We start from the raw sequence: 16,391 nt of genomic DNA, 5'->3' as shown, positions 1-16,391 counted from the left end.
CGCGCTCGTACCGCCGTCAATCCGCAGTGTACGGTGTACGCCACACGCGCAGCCGAGCAGATATCTACAGATGACTGTGATAAGGTGGTCGGCTATAAGGCATAACTGCACGTTCATCGACGGCCGCCACCTCGCCTTCGCTCTTTTCTGATGCTTATCCGCGAAGGCATCGCCGCAATCGCGCGGAAGTCGTAATCACCGATAGACTGGTCTCTGCCGTTACCAAAAAGACGGACGACTTTTTGCGGCACATTGTGGCGTCGACGAGTTTAGGGACGCAGTGAACCTTTTTGCGATGGAAAGTTATCGTGGTTATCACTTCTTGCATTTATGCCTTCTTGCGTTCCAAGGCATTGTTTGGTTCATCGCAGGCGGTCGTCACCGTGCGAAAGCTGACCGCAAGGCTTCATGCTGCCTACTATTTTTTTTTCCTCACTGCCATTCTACCACTGAAGAAACGCCTGGAAAGTGAGCGACCTCGCTCGCAGCGTCCGAAATCTGCGTGCGGTGCTCGCCGATCTGGGTATCTTAGTCGCGAGCAAACGGGAGCGGGGCACGCGTGAGCGCGCGCCCCTGTCACGCTTTAGAAGGCATGCTTTAACTTTTTTTCGCTTCGTATGTGCCATATTTTTACCGCGACCACGCCTCAAGTGTTCGTTGTAAAAGTAGGAGGCTTTGAAAAATGTTCGCTATATCTGAACGCAGCTTCAATGGTTAGCATAGGAAAATCGTAAGTGCACCCAAATATGGTTGTTATAACCGATAGATCGTTATATGTGGGATCGTTATAAGTGGGTTCAACTGTATTATCAACAGCAGTGCCTTACATACTGAGAAATTAAGCTAAATGTATCACACGATGAGCGCCACGAGCGGCACATTTTGGAAATGATCCTGATGACGTATGAGAGTCTGCCTACAGTTAATCAGCAGCAATAAAAAAAGAACCTTCCATGTATCAAGAGACGTAATAAAATGCTGTTTGTTCGTTTCTGTTTGGTTCATGGAAAAAAGAACCTCTTTCGCGTTGCCATGGGGAACGGTGCGCATAGTTCAAAGGTTCCGTTTTCGCCAAACTGCGCTTCGCCCGGCGCCCTGCTTCGCTCACGCAGTCTCGTCTCAGTAGTAGTTTCGGTATCGCATACTGCCGCGTGTGTTTTGCACGCTCGTGAAAGTCGCTCTGACAGAAAGTTAGACAAAATGCCGCTTGCATGTGATGTTGCCGGATACCTGAATGGCGCACGCCGCCATTGCATGCCGCCGTGCAGTAAAGGCGGGCAACGTTGGGCACGGCAGCAGTGACATGTGAAAGACTGATTTAAGGCAGGTGATTTGAAGTGCGCTAACGCGATGCGGACCACTAAAATGTGATTTTATTTCAAAATAAGCACTTCCTTGGCACAAAAGTAGCACTACGAGGTTTCTTGACCGCTATTGCAACAATCAACTTCGACTTAATTTTTCCCTTTAGTGTTCCTTTAACTAGGTTTCACATAGTAATTGTCGCAAGAGACAGTGGCACAAGAGGAGACAGTTCAGTGTATGCTTTGTCTGTTTCTTTTGCACTGTTTGCAGTGCGGAGCAATCAGGAATACTTGACTACTGTAGCTTTTTATTTTTCTGTTCTTTGTCTGTTCTGTTTTTGAAAAAGTTTGAGAGGATTGAGAAGATGGTAGAATGCGTACTCTTCTATTATGCTTCTCATAGGACCCCAAGAAAAAAAACATTGTACTCAGGAAGCTTTGCATAAATACGCTGGTAAAGTCATGCGAGCGTGCTGTCAAATTAGTAAAACAAGGACACTAGTATGCTCAGCTGGGCCTCTGAAGCATGTACAGTTGCAAACTGAGAATTAGGACTCAATGACGACCACCTAATATTTCAAATGACCAAGTACAGGAGTTAGCTGAAATTGCGCATCTTATTCTATATTTGACTGAAAAAAGGTGTGTCAAAATCTCTGAAGCCTTTGAATGTACTCTATCAGGTCCACTTTTTCAAAGCATTGGCATTTGCTAGCGATTGATTTTTCTGTGCAGTGCCAAGCGTGCTCTTTTCTGCTTTCTTAGTTTCGAGCAAAAGCAAAATATTTAGGCTTGTGCGAATATTCGAGCACTTCGAATATTCGAACGAATAATACAGTATTCGAATTCGCTTCGATTCGAATTTAAATTATTGAAAATTTCGAAGTATTCGAAATGGACGAATATAGGTGTATATTAGTCCCCTTATAACCCCCTGTAAAGGTGGTTTCACTGCTGTAGAGAGGTGCTGCACCGTGAATACATCTTTCCACAAAAAATCCGCACTGTCCGCTTGTAATTTTCTGTAAAGGTCGTTTCACTGCAGTGGAGGGGTGCTATGCCGTGAATACATTTTTCCAGGAAAAATCTGCACTGCCGCAAAGTCCCACTTCAAGGTTAAATGAACATATTACCCTCACATCGATTCATCATTTTTTAAGTTTAGAAACTTGTTATACCGGCTTATATGCTCCAAGTATAATAAATATTGATACGTAACATATTTTACAGGTTATCATTTGCATTCTACCGAAAGCCTGCTACTATTCAAAGTTGCTTCCACTTCTTTGAACCAAAAAAAAAATTACATTTGCGCATGCCTTGTTACAATTTAAAAAAAAAAAATGTTGTGCAGGTTGGTTGGGTCATGACAAATATGCTCATTTTTATTTATAATATGTGATATATACTATTCGAATTCGATTCGAAATTATTTCACCAAGAACACTATTCGCTTCGAATTCGCTTCAAGCCTAAAATTTACTGTTCGTTTCGAATTCGCTTTGAGCCTAAAATTTACTATTCGCACAAGCCTAAAGATATTGCTGTTTCGGCTTGTCTCTCTCGCCAAGGTAGCATACGGGCACTATCCCAATGTCGAATAGCGCTCTGCGAGGTATCTGAAATGTCATAAATTTCCACTGCGACAAATTGCCAAGACCATGGTGTGGCAATGGGGTGCCTTAATGGTGGTCAGAAGTGTGCAGTGGGCATGTCTAATGCAACTGACGTTTTTGTATAGATTTCATAATGTTATAGAAAATGTAGATGACACATTTGATAAATACTATACGTTTATGATTATTGGACTACATGGACGTCTAGAGCTTTTTGCTGGGACAGAGCTTCAGTGAAATTATATATATATTATATCTGTGTGTGTGCGTGCGTGCGCGCACGCGTGTGTGTGTGTAGAAAAATGTATGAACAGGGAACAGGGTTCTAGTGTATGGAGATTTTTCATTGCATTCGTATCTCCAACTCTTCTGCTGCCCTGACAGAACTTGTGGCATCAGAAATTGTACGGCAAAAGCTTGTCGGGTCCGGGAAGCCAGCAGCGGCAGTCGGGCACCACCCTGGTGGAAGACCCCGAGGTGTTGAAGGCCCAGGAGCAATACTCGAAAGCGCAACAGCAGCAGAGGACGGCGGCTTCGACTCTATCCAAGGAAGTCAACGGCGTCGCACCTTCGGCGAGCCCAGCTACGAGCAATGTGCCTGCGAGTTCAGCAAACTCGGTGGTGCGCCCCATCAACACCAACAGCAATAGCAGCCGCCCCACAACGCACATCAAGGTGATGCGGTGCAGAGACGCCATCGATGCTTCTGTATCGGCTGTAGTTGATCGTGTTGATTTTTTTATAGTGACATATCTTGTCAAGGTTCGTATGAGGCATGCCGTTAGATTTATACTCATTAGGTGGTGGCACTTTGTGGCTTTCTTACAAGGTGCAAGTGCCCAGGTGAAGCAGCACTGGTGCACACCCATCTGTCTACTGACGGTAGCGACTGTCTATCAACGGGACAATGAAGCATCTAGAAAGAAAGGGTTTTATCTCTCATTGCTTTAGCAAATCTTGCTTCGAGGTAAACCTGGAACGATTGAGCTGCATTGCAAATGTAGGCCACTGATGTAGAAGGAAAGGAGCCCGTGATTTATAAGCACTCGGCAGTTGTCCATGTGTGCCGAATTAGGCACAGGTCCGTCTGTCATTGAAGTTGGATTTTCCACAAAGCTCCAGTTGCAAAAGTTGTGGGAGATACAACCGTTTTCTTTCTTAAAGGGCCCGTAAACAGGCTGCGACTTTTTTTTTACACCCGCCAAACAAGCTCGCTAATCCGTACAGTAGACCGCGGCGATCACGTTTTCCGAATATTACAGCGCTGCGCGCCGCGCAGACCCTTCATTTCGAAAAACAATTCCCGCGCTTCTTTCCTACGCCTGACCAATCCTCCTCGTACGCGCAGTGACGTCAACTCGGCGATCGCCGAGTTGACGTAGCACTGAGCTCGTCGATTGGTCTAAACCAGGTCTCAACAAACAATTGTCAAGTTTACGTCAGTTCCTGTTCACACCCACCGCTACGAAACTGCGCCTTGTTTTTTGGCCCTGCGGTGATGCGGTTTCGGCCACGCAGTTGTCGCGCGTACGAAGCGTTGTTCAGTTGCCGGCTGCAAATCGAGCGGGGAGAGGGGAATCTCCGGTAGCTCGGACGGGTCGCGCTTGCTCGCGCGGCAAGCGAGGTCCTCCAGGCTTTTCTCTCGCGCCCCTTCGACGTCTCAGAAAGCAAGCACGCATTCCTGCTGCATTGTGAACTGTCACAAAGGTTTAAAAATAGTGAAGAGCCGAAAACTGCCCGTCAAGTTACGGTGCACGTGCGACAATATAAACAAAAAACAACCAGGAGCCGCAGCAAGCGGAAGCTCGCCCATGACGTCAATTGTTGACGTCGTGTCACGCTGCCGAAGTGGGCGGAGTCACGACGACGGGCTACGCCTTTTCCTCCATGTGGCGGAGAAGGGTGGTGAGGCCGCGCGAAAATTTGAAACCAGCTGAAACGGATGTTCTAACCCCTGTAACTTCCTTATTATAGCACGTACTCACAAAATTCTTGCGGCAGCATGTTCACATAGCAAACGTGCGCATATGTCTTTTCATTACAATTTTTGGACATCGGGGTTGTTTACTGGCCCTTTAACGTTGCATCGTCCTGCCGATAGATGGCCGCTGCCATCAGTGACCTGACAGAAGCTGGAAGCATCTGAAAGCCATTCTATTCTGTGAAGCCGTAGAATTAAACTCAGCATCACCTTCAGATGTTGTCTGTGAGCTAGGGATTGTTCATCTTGAATTACTATCTTTGGTATTAAACTGTGCTTCGCACCTTAGTGCTCAGATATGATGTTGCAGGTGGTAAGTTTCGTGACCTCGTGGATGAGGGACAGATGTTTAACGAATAATGCTTTCCCACCACTCTGCTTTTGATACAGGGCCCCACCGACAAGCAAATTGAAACGAGAATGCCCGACGGGCGTCGCCGGATTACACCGCTCTTCATTCCTCCTGATCCTGAAGTCGGGTGAGTACAGATCTGCGTCTTCAAAGCATAATGGAGCAACTGAGGTCGGCTAGGCCTCCATGCTCGTTTGCCGTTTCTCATGGACAGTATTCGTTGCATGACATTGACACTGTGGAGCCTTGCTGCACTGAAAACAGCAGAATTTAAGAGCAAGCAAGAATCAGGGGATGAGAGTGATGAAGAAGAGAGCTGTTGTCACTGAATCAGAACACTTTGACTGCATTTTCCCGCTTATCGACCTCAAAGGAGGACTTCTTCACCAGAGGCTTCAATAACTGGCACTTGTCTGTTCTAAACAGCCTACTAGCCAAAAAACTATTGAGGTGGCTTTGAGAAAACCAAAAGCCATCAACGTGATAAAAAAAACTGCAGGTTTGAAAATGAGTTATCTCAAGAAGGTGTGTCCAATAGTTCGTTTTTCAGTTGATTCTTGATATGTAAAACTTGGACGTACCTTAAAGAGGCCCTGCAACACTTTTTTAAGCATGGTCATAAAACGCTGCTGATTGGTTAGTTGAGGCTCCTGGGAAAAATTGAACCAATTATTATAGCGCAGCACACGGCCTGGAATTTACAACTAATTCTCAAATTCAGCTAGAAATCGCTCGCTCTTCTCTCAACAAATGATGCCATAAACCCAAATGACCGCACCATATGCCCAAGTCCACAGTCATTGGCCGATTTGCCCATCGTAAGCTGCCTAGTTATGCGGCAGCCGTGGGATGGCGCGACGCGCTCGCCCGTGCGCTCGTGGTCCCACTGAATGTGAGCTGTGCGTTCGAAAAAAAAAAGAACAGAAAGTGCTCAATGTCATGACGCGTGCATGACGTGACTTCTTTTCCCCCATGCCATCCCTCCCTGCTTAGCTTCCAGCGCGCTCATTGGGACGAGAGAAAGTGCTTACAACGTACTTCAAAACCCTGTAACTCTGCTCGAACTCGACGGATTTTAACATTTTTTTGGCAGTCGATTTGTGAGGCAACAATCTCCTTTAATGAAGCCGTTCGGTGATTACTAGAAAAGTGTTGCAGGGCCCCTTTAATGTACTCTCAATATATATACCACTTATCATGCCTTCTTGGAAATATGCAAAAGTATAGTGCTGTATGAATCGTGTATCTGACTCCCATTCACAGCTGCATTCGGTATACAGTCGACGTCCGATTTCCCGGACGCCCGAAATTCCGGACATGCCTGATTTCCCGGACTCATCTGTGGCACCGTCAAGTTCCCCATAGAGTCAATGTATTAAAAAGTCCGAAATTCCGGACGCTTATAGCCTTCGCCATCCGATTTCCCGGACTTTTTACTGTTAACCGCCGACCCAAAGTCACCACCGACGCCGCCATTTTGGTTGTTTTCATTTTCATATCCTTGAACCCGCGCATCAGCAGCAACGCCGCACCGCGCCGCGGCTGCTGTAACCTCGAAACCGCACGTGTCAATCCGTTGCCAGCCGTAGCTTAGCCAAGCCAAACCTCACTGTGTTCGTTCACGTGTTGTTTTGTCAGCTGTGCCTGCTCTGCGGTCGTGTCTGTGGTTGATCGTTTGCTGCTGCGCGCTACCTTCAGTGATCACGTTTCCCGACCTTCAGCATCCACCGAGTTCCTAGCTGTTTCGTGCTGCGCTTTTCGTCGAGCGGATTCGCCGTTTACAGCAATGGCACCAACTGCTCCTTCGTCTTCGTCCGCGCCTTCGAAGCGCACAAAGCCACCTCGTAGGCTCACGATGACGAACTGCCATCCGCGGACGTTGCCTTCGACGATCTGCGCGCTGGCGGCGTGTTGATTCCAGCCGAGATAACCCTTGAGGGCTTCGCCGACGCTGACAAAGACCTCGAGCTATGTGCGGAGTTGACCGATGACGAAATCATTCATGAAGTTACGGAGGATTCCGATGCCGACACCGAGAACGAAGAGCCAGCTCCTACACAGCCAACGAACACGGAGTTTACGCGAGCACTGATGACACTGTCATTGGTGTACAGCGGCAACATGACGTTGACTGAAATTGAGGCAGACATAATCGCGGGCAAGCGGACCGTGCAAAAGAAAATAAGCGACTTCTTTGCGCCCAAGTGCTGACCTATGAGGTAGTGCCGGCCACGTCGTATTTTTTTTTTATAAACGGCTCTTTTCAGAGCCACCTAAACAATGCATTGGCTGAATTGCTATGGGAATCTTGTACTCCGGCTGTGACGCTCTCCGTCAGCGAAAAATACCTACCAAAAATGTGCGTTTTCACGTGCATTCGTTTTTCCGGACTGCCCGATTTTCCGGACGTTTTCGCGGTCCCTTGAGGGTCCGGGAAATCGGACGTCGACTGTACAGTAAAAGCTCGTTAATTCGGATTTCTAGGGACCAGAAAAAATGTCCGAATTAACTGAATGTCCGAATTATCGAATGGTCGAAATGACACAATAAGTGCAAGAGTTTTTTCAGCATACCTTTACTTTACAAAGTAATCGCAGATGCGTGTCTGTTTTCGAGCAGAAATTCACACGGACACAATTTTTCTGAGCCCTTCAAGGTGCTCAGCAGCTCGCATGCTGTCTGCAGTGCCAAAACAAAATTCTTCAAGGACGACGAGGGCCTCCGCGACTTCCTTCACAGTGCGAGGGGGCCCATGTGGCTCATGGTGTGGCTGCTCCTCTTCAGGCTCTTCGTTCTCGGATTCGTTGCCATGCATCACTCCCTTGACGATTTGCTCATCAGTCAGACAGCCGGCAGTGGCAACGCCATCATCAATGCTGATATAATCCTCTAGTGTCACTGCATCAGGCATAACACTTCTGAAATCCTGCCCATCGTCGGCACCGTCGTCCGGCGACACTTCGGCATCGCTGGAGTCGGGTACAACAAAGCCACTGTGCTTGAAACAGTTGGCAATGGCGTGCGCAGGCGTGTTCTGCCACACATACGCAAGAATGCTAACTGCGCTCAGGAGACTCACGTCGTATTGTTTGGCGACGTCATGGCACAGGAGCAACTTCTTGTCGGCAGAGCCCATTTTTCAGGGCATGCAAAATTTCTGCTTTGGTGGTGAAGTCCTTCGCCTCGTACTTGGGCCGCTTCGCCGGTGTTGCCATCGACGGAGAGTGCGTTCACACGAAAAGTCAGCACAAAAGTACCAGCAACAATCAAGCTAAAGGAGCCGTATGTTATATAAGGCGTCGCTACCGACGACGCCTCTGTGAGATGGCACGCGCTTGGCGGCCGCCTCAGGGAGAAGGAAGAAGATAGAATAAACAGTGATGTCTTCGCTAATGCTGTCATAATCATTATGCACGATATAACATATTTTGGCGACGAAGATTCACCAACCCATGTGCTACCGGCTTGACACTCAGCTGAGACTTCCTCCACGATGAGTATTTCGGGGCTACAACCGCCACCTCCGTTCCTGTCTTCACCTGGACACCCGGACATCCCATGGGAGCAATGGATTCAGGCATTCAAGAACTACATGATTGCTTCGGGCGCCTCCGATCTACCTGCTATTCGTCGGAAGGTGATCCTGCTCAACTGCTTGGGATTGGAAGGACAGCGCATTTTCCAGACACTGACGACAACGGACGACCCATGCCTTATGGCTGCAAGCGCTGCGGGAGGAACATTAGCGTCGTCTCCAAGCCCGGATGACTTCGACCACGCCATCGCGACGCTGGAAGGTCACTTCAAGAGCACGGTGAACGTCACTGCAGCGCGTCACCGTTTCCGTCGACGTACGCAAGCCCCAGGTGAGACTGCGGCTGATTACGTCACCGCGCTGAGAAGTCTCGTAGGAGCATGCAATTTCGGTGACCTGGCGGACGACATGATACGCGACCAGCTCATTGAGAAAACTACAAGTGGGTATTTACATGAACGCCTTCTGCTGGAAGAGTCTCTCACGCTTTCTAGGGCTCTTACCATTGCGAAACAGCACGATCAAGCGACTAGAGAAGCAAGAGAACTTGCACAAAATGAATCACAAGTTCATCGTGTAAAAGATGCTAATATTTCATATCAGAGAGAAAGGCATTGTAGCACGTGTACTTGCTATGACATGCAAAGTCAGTGTCGCAGATCTCAGAAAGAGCAGGAATGCTACCGTTGTGGTTCTACGGCCCACCTTGCAAATAGCTCGCAGTGCAAGGCCAAGGCACATAAGTGTCGAAAGTGTGAGAAAATGGGCCATTTTGAAAAGGTGTGCAAGTCGCTACGAAAGTGTGAGAAACATGTTCAGCATGTCGCCGAAGATAACGACACAGCTGACCCAGACGACCACCTAAGTGTCTGTCAAATCTGGAGCCGTAAAAAGGGAATTTACGCAGCGTTGGAAATTGAAGGAATTTCTGTGTCATTCTTGATCGACACAGGATCATCGGTTTCGATCTTGGCCGAAGAACTTTACCAACGCCACTTTTCCAAAGCGTATCCACTGACGTCTACGTCCGTCCAGCTCCTCGATTATTCTAAGTCAGCAATTCCTATACAAGGATGTTTCATTGCTAAGGCCTCATTCCATGGCCGATGCACTTCTGTCCTACTTTACGTTGTGCCTGGAGGAACAACCATTCTTGGACTAGATGGCATCGCGGCTCTGGATATGAAGATTCAAGGGTCGCCTCTCAGGTGTCTTCTAATGACGCAAGAAACTCCTGTGCTACCTCCAGAATTACGGTCCGAGTTTGAGCACCTATTTTCAAAAGAGCTGGGAACTGTGAAAGGTTTTACTCACAAGGTCAAAGTTCGCGCGTCTGTCCAACCGGTGGCCAGCAAGTTGAGACGACTACCACTCGTCATTCGCGAGCAAGTCTCGGCCGAAGTTCAGAAATTAGAAGCTCAGGGCATCATTGAGCGCGTCGACTCTTCAGAGTGGGTCTCACCTATTGTCGTAGCCAGAAAAAAAGATGGCTCGATTCGCATGTGCGTTGACCTACGGGAGCCAAACAAAGCTGTAGTAGTCGACAGTTTTCCTTTGCCGCAAACTGAGGAACTCCTGAACAGCTTGGCTGGGGCACAGCGCTTCTCGAAGCTAGATTTAGCTTCTGCATACCACCAGTTACCGCTCAGTCCAGAGAGCCGTGACCTTACCACGTTCATAACGCATGACGGATTATTTCGCTTCAAGAGGGTTTGCTTCGGACTGGCATCGGCGCCCTCAGCGTTTCAGAAAATGATGCATATGATCCTGAAAGGGTGCAAATGTGTCCTATTCTACATTGATGACATCATCGTGTATGGGCACTCCCGAGAGGATCATTTGGGCAATTTGCGCGCTGTTTTGAAACGTCTTTCTGATGCTGGCCTCAGGCTCAACCACAAATGTGTTTTTGACGTAGCAGAGTTGACTTTTCTAGGCCACGTTGTCACCGCCAGAGGATTATTTCCGTTGATGTCATCCATTGAGGCGATAACCAAGGCACCATCACCTACAACTATAAACGAACTTCGCTCGCTGCTGGGACTTGCAGGCTTCTACTCCAAGTTCATCCCTCATTTTTCTGATGTTGTCGAGCCAATGCGTGCCTTGCTTCGGGGAAATGCGCCTTTCGTTTGGAGTGCGGCAGCAAACAGCAGTTTGGAGCGGCTGAAATCTCTGCTTACATCTTGCGAAGTTCTTCATGTTTTTGATCCTCACTTACCTGTGTACGTTACAACTGATGCCTCCGGATACGGTCTAGGTGCTGTACTTCAGCAGGATAACGGAACCTCGCTGCAAACTGTCGCATTTGCCTCACGCACACTTCAACCGCATGAACGGAAATACTCAGTCGGCGAACGTGAGGCCCTTGCCTGCGTCTGGGCTTGCGAACACTGGCACGTTTACTTGTGGGGACGACCTTTCATCTTACGAACAGATCACGCGGCTTTGGTTACGCTCCTTTCGACGAAAGGCACTGGTCACCGACCATTAACCCTTTGAGGGTCGAATTTTTTCGCGAAATCCAGTCCAAAAATGTGTAATTTTTTTATTGCTGAAATAAATTCTTCAGACGATTCTATTTAAGAAAAAAATTGTCTAAAATTTTTTTTCGTGACCGTAAAGTGACAAAAAAATCAGTTTTGTTGCTACATACATATGGTTTATTCGTAGTAAAATCAAGCAGAATCCTAAAAAAAAAAAAAGAAGCTTCACAGTTTTTTATGAATAAAAATTATGCATTGTGTTAAACATAGCTCACAAACATACAAAAATAAGCGTACCAGACTACGTTTCCGGTTAAAAACGCTCGTGCTCAAACACTAAAAACTTTTCAGCGTGTGATAGTCTTTGAAGCATGGCTCCCCGCGCACGCGTTTCAGATGTCGCTCCTTGATCGTCATCGGAGTCTGAACTCGTCAAAACTCCTCGTCTGACGAACTGAAATCCAATGAATCAGATTCTGATCGGCAATTGGGGAATAGTCCGCATCGGAAGAATCGCTGCTCGACTCACCGGCAGCAGCGCAACCAACGCGCGCTTCCATAGCGTGAGCGAACTGCGTTAGTGAGCGCACGGAAGAAAACTCTATGGTTCTGCGCCCGTCCGGAAAGCAAAACGAGTGAAAAAGCTACAGTAATACTTCGTCTTATCGCCAACAAGACGTAGTTAGTTTTTCCGAGAACCCAAAACAGGAAACGCAATCACGGCGGCGTCGTTTGTGTAATTTAGCGCCGCGCGGAAACAGATGTAATCGCGCGCCGGGGTGCAATAAATGAGAGAGTAACAAGCGGTCACCCTTTGAGAGATTAGAAACCAAACAGCCATCCGCTCTGCGGGCGCAAGAAGCGAAAACCACCCGAAGGACGAAACCGAAACGAGCCGGACCGCGTGCGCGCGTTCTGATGCGAGACTACAAGCCGCCGCGCCTCTTTGGAAAGAAAACAAAAAAAGACGGAGAGACATTGGCGCAATAAAAAAATTACACGAATTCCCGAAGCGTGGCAGCACATTCCAAGCAAGAGAAAAGGGAGAAGGCGCGCGTTTGAAACCAAACCGCGCCGCGGGCGCTCTCGGTTGCGCAAGCGATAGCCGGCGCGCGGCGCGCCATTTTGCGAAGCATAAAAAAAGCAACAACGGAGAGACATCGGCGCATGAAAAAAATTCCACGTATTCCCGAAGCGTGGCAGCACATGCCAAGCAAGAGAAATCATCGAAAAAGGCGCGCACTTTAAACCAGCTGCACCGCGAACGCGCTCGGATGGGCAAGCGATAGGCGGCGCGCCGTTTTGGGAAGCGAGAAAAAAATACAACGGAGAGACATCGGCGCATGAAAAAAATTCCACATATTCCCGAAGTGTTGAAGCACAGGCCAAACAAGAGAAATGATCGAAAAAGGCGCGCGTTTTAAAAATAAACGCTATGCCGTACATGTACGACGAAAACCCTTTGGTACCAGGAAGCTTCTGCCGTACATGTACGGCGAAAACCCTGAAGGGGTTAAGGATTGCGCGCTGGTCCTCACGGTTGCTCTGCTACAACTATACCGTTGAATACAGGAAGGGCAGCGAAAACGTCGTGGCCGACGCGCTCTCCAGGTTACCCGTACAGAGTTCAATCCGCGATACATCCGAAGAAGAATTTATATGTCTTTTGTCTCCAGTAGTTACCATGCAAGAACTTCAAGAAGCAAGTGCCAATGATCAGGTTATTTGTGAAGTTAAGCACTTCACGACTACTTCTTGGCCTGACAAGAAAGCATTGTCAAAAGAGTTGCTGCCTTACTTTTACGTGAGAGCTGAACTCTCTGTCGTCAGTGATATACTGTGCCGGGGTGACAGGATTGTCGTGCCTGCGACTGTGACACGGCGTCTTATGGATCTGGCCCACGAGTCACACCCAGGCATTAGTCGTACCAAAGCGCGCCTGAGAGAGTCCTATTGGTGGCCGTGCATGGATAGCCACATTGAAGAACTTGTGCGCACGTGTGTGATTTGCCAGTCTTGTGACAAGTCTGCACGTACCTCTGCAGCGCCGATGCAACCTGTTCCTCTTCCTGACAGAGCCTGGAAAAAGATTGCTATCGACATCGTGGGACCTTTCACGCAAGCTTCAGCCGACTGCCGATTTGCCATTACTGTTATTGACTATCACAGCAAGTGGCCCGAAGTGGCTTTCGTACGAGATGCGACCACTTCTACAGTAAAGAAGTTTTTACTTGAACTTTTTGCACGAGAAGGATACCCACGTGGTCTCGTATCCGATCATGGACCACAGTTTTCTTCAGCAAGCTTTGAAGAATTTCTCACAGAACGCGGAATAACGCATTACAACTCTTCTGTGTATTACCCGCAAGCTAACGGCTTGGTGGAAAGGTTTAATAGGGTGCTGAAGTCATATATTCAACTAGCCCTGTTTGAACGCCGTGATATAAGAACAGCCATGCTTGATTACCTGCTAGTATATCGCTGTACGCCTCACGCGACTACTGGTGTGGCACCCGCTGTTCTTCTTCATGGACGCCAACCTCGCACAAGACTCGACATCGTGGGATTGCCTGACAAATGCTTCAGCGCGGACCCGTCAAGGGCGATTGAGCAGTTGCGAGAGCGCGTAAGAAACAAGCAAAGGATGTCGAAGAGCTACACCGATGAAAAACGTGGAGCCAAGGTACCCAGCTTCGTCGTTGGTGATTACGTACGGGTTAAGTTATCCACAGTTCATGGCAAGCTGTCTCCACAATTCTCCGCGCCCTAGAAGATAATTGAAAAACGTGGACCAGCCTCGTATCTGTTGGAAGATGGGCGAGTGTGGAACGCATCGAAGTTAGCCGCTGTTCACCATGGAGCTGTCAACAAAATGAAATCCGGCACCTCTGCTGTCATGAACTGGTCACCGACATCTAATCAGTCATCTAGTGCATCACAACCTGACACATCAGGAGTGGATAGCCGTGAAAATGCAGACCCTGGAGCATATGCGGCAGAGAGCACGCAAGTTTCCCCTAACCTGTCAGGATGTGATGCGTGTGTAAGAAGAAGCGCACGTAAGAAGAAGACTCCGAAGAAGTTGAAGGACTATGTTAGACAGTAAAGGAGAACTGTGTTTTTTTTTTTTTTTTGCAAAAGGGGATATGTTATACAGTAGAACCCCGCTGTTACGTTCCTCACTGCTGCGTTTTCCCGGCTGTTACGTCGTTTTCCGCCGGTCCCGGCATAGCTCCCATAGGATACAATGTATTGGGAACCCCGCTGTTACGTCGTAACTGTCGGACCGTTCCCGTATGATACGTCGCGAAGTGCGCCCGGAGCCGACCGAGTGACTACCAAAGAGAGCGGCCATGGTGCATTTTCACGCAGCTTGGCCTCGTTTGACCGTAATATTAGCCGCATGAGAGGCGCAAGCAACAGAATCTTGCAGTTGATGCAAACAAAAGCATGGCCTTCGAGATTCAAATTGCAAAGATGGCGTCTATGACGTGACTGCTCGCGAAAGCAAGGCCTTCGAGATTGGCATTTACTATTGACAAAAGCATAGCCTCTGAGATTTGCATTGCACAAACATGGCGTGTATGACGTAATTGCTTGCGAAAGCAAGGCCTTCGAGATTGGCATTTACTTCTGCCATCGCGTTGGCGTAGACTCATCATCATCGTTATTTGTCGGAGAACGGGAGGAGTTCGAGCTGGTTGGAGCTCGCATGGTCGTGCGTGCGATTCGCGGTCGGACTCGTCGCGCCGGTCGTGATTGCGTGTGCTTAGTTCTTTCATGCCTACAGCTGCTGGTGTTAAAAAAATCACATACGTTGATTACATTTCTGTGGATAAGGCCGTCCTAAGCTCCGCGTTTCTATCCATCGACTAGATCGCGGCTGAGCGCGCCAATTTTCGTGCTGCTCGTAAGAATTGAAATAAAATTCTGTGCCACAAAATATTTTGTCGTTTTTCCTGTTTTTCGGCTCTTACGTTTCCCGTCTCTTACGTTTATTTCCTACGGTCCCTTCAAAAACGTATCAGCGGGGTTCTACTGTACAAGGCGTCGCTACCGACGACGGCGCTGTGAGATGGCACGCGCTTGGCGGCCGCCTCAGGGAGAAGGCAGAAGATAGAATAAACAGTGATGTCTTCGCTAATGCTGTCATAATCATTATGCACGATATAACACCGTACTGAATCGTTCCTCGATAAAACAACGTTCAACGATGTAGCACACCAACGGGAACAAAGCAATAAAATGGCACCGCCAACAACACACGCAAACAAAAGGCGTTCAACCAGTCTCAAGTCAAGCCAAGTCGACAATTGATGTCCATGGCGATGCTGCGTTTGAACTTCACTTCTGTTCCGAAACGTTCTTTTTTCGTTTTATTATTATTAGTTTATTTAACATTTAGCTATTTGAAAAAAAAAAACATTAACAGCCTGACGGCAACAGAACATACACTGCTATCTCCAGAACACAATGTCCAGGCTAGCACAATGCACATCACAACACAAGCAAATATCACTGCACAATGAAAGTAATGACTACATCTTATCATGAAGAAATATGAGTTGCTCCACATGATCAGGCAGCAGGCACTCCCTTGTAACAGAGACAACCCCCCCCCCTCCCTGCCACTGAAAAGGCACGCTCGCTTGGAACAGAAGTGGCTGGTATAGGGAGTTACATGGGGCAAAGCTTTGCCAGACTGGGGTATCTGAAGGTGCCTACAGTCCGCCACCAGTCACGTGGGTCACTGTCTTTCTTCAGAAGTGGTTCCGCATAGTGAACGAGTGGTAGTGCGGCACGTTACGGCCGCATAATATTGAAAATGCACGGTTACATGATCGCCAACAGCGCTGCACATCGGAGATACACCAGCAATAAATCATACGCATTGGGGCGCTCGTCGCAGGCAGATATCGTGCCTCCGTGTACTTAGGATGTTTATCGCTCCTCTCGGCAACGTTTTTAGCGATACGAACGCAGCAGAAATGTGGAGGACGAGTTATTTTATGCATGATAATCGAATCGCATATTCGAATTTTTCGAATATTCGAAACTTCTCGAATACACGATTTTCGAATCGAATATGAATATTTCGAATGTAATATTCGACGAAT

At 48.0% G+C, this 16,391-nt stretch overlaps 1 protein-coding gene and 1 long non-coding RNA gene across 12 annotated transcripts in view; one reads left to right on the top strand and one right to left on the bottom strand.

The window, feature by feature from the left end:
- LOC119390078 (protein HIRA) overlaps window positions 1-16,391 on the top strand; it is a 298,608-nt gene that overhangs the window by 258,575 nt on the left and 23,642 nt on the right. For all 11 annotated transcript variants that reach the window (XM_049414645.1, XM_049414644.1, XM_049414648.1 and 8 more), the window contains exons 13-14: window positions 3,305-3,595; window positions 5,292-5,380. In XM_049414645.1, coding sequence (XP_049270602.1) covers window positions 3,305-3,595; window positions 5,292-5,380 — 380 coding nt within the window. The remainder of the gene's footprint in view (window positions 1-3,304; window positions 3,596-5,291; window positions 5,381-16,391) is intronic.
- The window catches only part of LOC125758044 (uncharacterized), a 276,116-nt gene that overhangs the window by 253,221 nt on the left and 6,504 nt on the right, over window positions 1-16,391 (bottom strand). The window lies entirely within an intron of this gene.

The sequence above is a fragment of the Rhipicephalus sanguineus genome, chromosome 4 (genome assembly GCF_013339695.2).
Source record: "Rhipicephalus sanguineus isolate Rsan-2018 chromosome 4, BIME_Rsan_1.4, whole genome shotgun sequence".
Lineage (NCBI taxonomy): Eukaryota > Metazoa > Arthropoda > Arachnida > Ixodida > Ixodidae > Rhipicephalus > Rhipicephalus sanguineus.
This window is presented reverse-complemented; position numbering and strand designations above follow the sequence as displayed.